The following is a 5,000-nucleotide window of genomic DNA, read 5'->3' on the forward strand; positions in this document are numbered from 1 at the left end:
TCAAACTCAACTCTCGCAGTCAGCCATTAACCTGTATTGAAAGGCAACTTGTATAAACAAACGTCTAACGGCTTCCAAATGATTGCGAAAGAGTTTCTCTTTACCAAAGGCCTTTACCCGTGCCATCACTGTATATCAGCATTTTAATGATACATGAAGTAGTGTTGCAAATCGACCGGGCTTCACGACGAATCGACTCAATTCGTGATGACGTGGCATCAGGACGTCTCTGCATTGTTTGAAGCAAATACTCGCCAGAAGAACGTTTCTGTATAACACAAATAAGTAGTAAGGGAGATAAATTTTCAGAATACAGAAAATAGCAAGGAGTTGCCTTTAAAACCCAAGGCATGATGAGGAATGTCAAAATAATTGTTCAGTACGACATTGTTTGAAGAAACACCGATCCTATGTTGCTATCTTTCGACGTCAAGAAATTGTGGTAGGGAAAATTCCTGGAAATTATTTGCTCAGTCGCCCATCACCTACAAAGCAAATTGACCTCAAGGATGACATGACCAAAGGCAAATCGCCTGAAATAAACGTGCTTTTTAACAGTATGCACTTCATTTGTGGAAGTTAAAGAGAGTCTATTCTTTACACTCCGGCCCAGACAAAAGGAATCTAATATACCAGGCCGGTCAAGTAACTTGCAAGTCCTGTCTTTCATAAATTTCATTAATTCGAGACCCTTTTGACCTTCCCAAACAGTCTTGTTCCGATATGGAACATCAAGAAAATAGTTTCGGATCTGGAGGCCAATTGATTTTGAGAGGGCGACATCCTCTTCGCGTCCGAAAAATCATGCTTTGCTCGCCAAAACATTTTCTCCTGGGATTCTCTTGAGGTCGACTTGAGGCAAGTCTAATATCAAAACAACAAAGAAATGTTTTTCCGACATGCTCTTAACAGAAGTTTATCTGCTTTTCAATCCTTGCAAGAAAACTTGAGAAGAAAAGGCAACGTCTTTGAAAAGTAACCACCACGCATGTGTAAATGATACGCCAAGCCTACCAACTACTTGGTTCGTCTGGTTGGGAAGAGGTGCTGCAAGATATTAGAGGAGAAGTGAATTGTCGTATGGTAGGAGATTGGCTACAGAATCAGAACTAACTTTCTGACAGTCACCAAAATACAACAACATATTACAAGCCGTATCTGTGAAACTGGAACAGAATAATTTGTGTCACCTAGAACTTACTTCATCTATGCAGCTATTTTGTAGGCTTGTCCCTTCCCCTGCATTCTCTGCTCACCCAAAAAATTGTCACTTTCACTAAAAACAGTGCGGATGTCGACATGAGAAAGTGGTAAGTACCCTGGGTTTGAGAAAGTGTGAGCCCCTCCCCTCCCCTCCCCTCCCCCTTCCCCCCACAACACCCTGAAAAATTCTAGCTACGCCCCTGAGAGAGCTGAAGCTCAAAACCATCTTAAGTCATATTGAACGGGTTCAGTGGAGAATAATTCAGAAATCTCAATATCAAATCGTAAAGACCACTAGGTTGCATGACACATACATCTGCATCTGCATTTGTATCTTCATTTTCCTGATCTAGCACCCGGCAAAGTCCTCTCGAATTGTGGCTGTTTTTGATTTGGTACCTGATACACTGATACATCACTGGCATGCCAAAACAAAGAATGCTCAAGACTATCAAGGAAAGAAAAAACAATGCAAAACGAGCGAAACAAACGAGCAAAGCCAACGCTTAAATGTGTGGAAAGGCAGTGCAAATGACATGGAAAATCCATAATGTCATCAAAATATTTGTTACTAGCAATGCCGCTGAATTTTAGGTGCAACTCTGCATTGATAATTCAATATAAAAGTTCATGACTGTGAACAAAATGACAGACACTAATATTAATCCATAAGGAATCCATAGCATAAAGGTGTTTTTACTGCTTGTTGCGGGAAGCGTTTTATGAAATGACGTTTTATTGAGTATTTTACGCACGTAATTGTAAACAATTGCATATACTGTACGGTGCTTTTCGTATGATATGTCATTAGTGTAAACAGTGTAAATCTCTATTGTATTAGTAAGGGAGAAAACACACAAGACACACATGTGAAAGCCTTAAAATATACGTGACATTTGTGATTTTCCTGTATATTTACAGGGGTAGCTTCATCCGAACCATGCTCCTTCATGGTCATTGGCTCAAGTCGTGCAATCAATTTGAGTTCCTCATTCGTCATAGAAAATACTTGCATCTGGCATATCGAAGTACCACCTCATCACAATATACGTTTAAACTTTACTACCCTTAATATCGTGAATCAACCTGGCTCGAACATCAGTTCGGTAAAAGTCTATGATGGAAGGAACGAGTCTCAAACGTTGCTTGGGCGCTTCACTGAAAACAAGAGTCATTTCTCCATACAATCGAGTGGACGCTACATGTTCGTAGTTGCAACTGGCGTTGCAAGCTTTAAAGCAGTTTATACTTCTAGAGCAAGAAGAGGTAATTCCAAAAACAATTCCTCGTTAATATCACAGTTGTAGTGAGAACTTATCATTTTAATCATGGTCTTACCCTTAAATTCAAATCTAAAAGCTTTCCTGTTTACCGCAGAACCAACCAAAAGCAAATGTTGGGCATCACATAGATTTGTCTCAACAGAAGAGTACTACTCTGCCCGCTGGACTCGCAAATTTGACTGGGATATGAAGAACAAACTATGATGACATATTCAGATATGGGAAATTCGTTTTCCAATGAAGTTGGTCGATTATTGGCACCGTTGGATTAAAGTCTTGGACCTGTGGCTGGAAACATTATAATCCTTTTTGGTGCCTTTTTGTGAGGAACATTCAAGTTAAAATGACATTATTTTACATCAATCTAGGCACTTTTCAAAAGTTTTTAACTTGTTTTCTTTTCTATAGCATCTTCAAACAAATTCATCCCTTGTTGCATTTCATTTTTGCGAACTGAATTGGTTTCCAAACCCACTTTGGTAAAGTAACAGAAGACGAGAGTAGGTCACCATCCCATGTATCCCTTGTGATCGGCTATGAAAGCCAGGAACGTTTCCGTGACTCCATGTGGTTAAGAGCTGAAATGAAATTTAGGTAGTAATAAAGTAGTATTTTACAAAGTGAATAGGGACTGTTACACTTTCTTCTTCACAGTGTAAAAGCGTGTAAGAATTCTGGAGATGGTCTTATAGCAAAGTAACTATTTTGAAGGTTCTGAGGTTCGTTTACAATGTGCTATAGTTAACTGATGGCTAAAATTTGTACATCGTCTTTTTATTGCAGCTAAACCAAGCGTAATAATTCCTTTAGGAATGGTTCGAACAGTCTTGGAACATTATGTGTGGTGCTCGTCTGAAGGGACGCCCCCGATCAACATATCATTGATGAACTCAACTACAACCTTGGCTTCTGGGAAGGGAATAGTGTGGAGCAAACTCAACCATGATGGTAACTATAGTTGCGTCGCTACAAATGAAGTTGGCACCGAATCAAAGACGTTTTACATTTCTCTTACAGGTTAGATTATACTGACCTTATTTCCCTCCAAATGTGGTTACTTCATCATCACACGAAACAAAGCTGTAGCAATAAAGCGATGAATTAATTTCCAAGTCTAAGATAATTTTTCCATGACATTATTACTCCTTATCAGTAGTTTACAGCTCACAGCTCTACGCAAACCATTTTCTCCCGAGTGGAACCGAATCCTCTTTTGTCGTTAGTACACTTTGTTTTATTTCGATTTCCACTTGTTTATAATCAGATGATTCATTCGCACACGTACGAATTACAGCTCACTTTCTTTTGAGACAAGAGCGCCCAAACATGAAACACCAAAAACCTCCCCAGAATATAATCTTATAAGGTAAAGTAAAGTGGCTCAAACCAGTTTTAACACTTGAAAGAAACATTCTTATTAGAGTGATTGACAGCACTTTATCACTTAACAGCAATGTTATGGTACCATATCAAACACCAATTATTGCTGAAAAAGATTCGGTTTTTTTTGTGTTGTAAAACGTTACCGTGGCAACAGCAAATCCCTGCAAAAACACCCCATATTTTGGCTTTAGCTGCTCATATTTCAAAAACGACGTCGGTAACCCCCATTTTTTATTTCTGAAATGTAATCAGCATGCAACAATAAAATTTTTAAAAAATTCTGTAGAGCGGAATTCAGAGCGACCTTAAATAATTGAACATTTAAGGTCGCTCTAAATCCGCGCCACAGATTTTTTTTAAATTTTGCAGAGAGTTTCATTTTGACCGGCTAATCACTTTTGTGCAATAAAAAATTGGGGTCACGGAGTTCGTTTTTCAGATATGAGCAACTAAAGCCAAAATATAGGATGTTTTTGCGAGGATTTCCTGTTGTCATAATAACTTCTTACGTCACAAAAATGACTTCATCTTGTTTAGCAATAAATGATGTTTCACATGGTATCATAACATTGGTGTTACGTGATAAAGTGTTGTAGTGTCAATCCTTCTAATAACAAGGTCTCTTGAAGGTGTTGAAACTGGTTTGAGTCGACATCAAGTCTTTAATCGTCTTTAATGCATAAACTATATTTTCCGAAGTGTGAAATTTAAATCAAATCCCATAAAGGCTGGGCTATTTCTTTACTATTTCACAAAGCTTGAATTATCTTTCACAGATTTTCGCGTTTGTGTGAATTTGTGTGACTGCCGCGGCACTACATCTCGGTGGTCTCAATTTGAGAACATCTTCCGCTGCACAGAGAAATATTCAGCTCATCTGTTGAACAACATCCCAACAACCACGACAAAGCTGTGAGTTATTAACTGATGATACTCCTAAAACACTTGTATTTATTGCTTCTACCTCCAGTACGCAAACTTGGTGACAATATAGTACCCTTTCGGCTTGCTGATGAAAACTAAACGCGAAATATCAGAAGAATTAAATTTATCCTCAAAATCATGCTATTTGTTAAAGGCATTTTTTTTATTTGAGTGTCCTAACAGACTTTTTCTGCATAATGATGCGAA

At 38.4% G+C, this 5,000-nt stretch overlaps 2 protein-coding genes across 2 annotated transcripts in view; both read left to right on the forward strand.

Moving 5' to 3' along the window:
* LOC137989270 (nitric oxide synthase 3-like) overlaps positions 1 to 5,000 on the forward strand; it is a 212,883-nt gene that overhangs the window by 98,696 nt on the left and 109,187 nt on the right. The gene's annotated exons all lie outside the window — the stretch shown is intronic.
* The window catches only part of LOC137989253 (uncharacterized), a 70,647-nt gene that overhangs the window by 9,295 nt on the left and 56,352 nt on the right, over positions 1 to 5,000 (forward strand). Inside the window, exons 3-5 of the mRNA XM_068835089.1 lie at positions 2,125 to 2,469; positions 3,270 to 3,503; positions 4,646 to 4,781. Of these exons, the coding sequence (XP_068691190.1) occupies positions 2,125 to 2,469; positions 3,270 to 3,503; positions 4,646 to 4,781 (715 nt within the window). The remainder of the gene's footprint in view (positions 1 to 2,124; positions 2,470 to 3,269; positions 3,504 to 4,645; positions 4,782 to 5,000) is intronic.

The sequence above is a fragment of the Montipora foliosa genome, unplaced genomic scaffold (assembly GCF_036669935.1).
Source record: "Montipora foliosa isolate CH-2021 unplaced genomic scaffold, ASM3666993v2 scaffold_449, whole genome shotgun sequence".
In the NCBI taxonomy this organism is placed as follows: Eukaryota; Metazoa; Cnidaria; class Anthozoa; order Scleractinia; family Acroporidae; genus Montipora; species Montipora foliosa.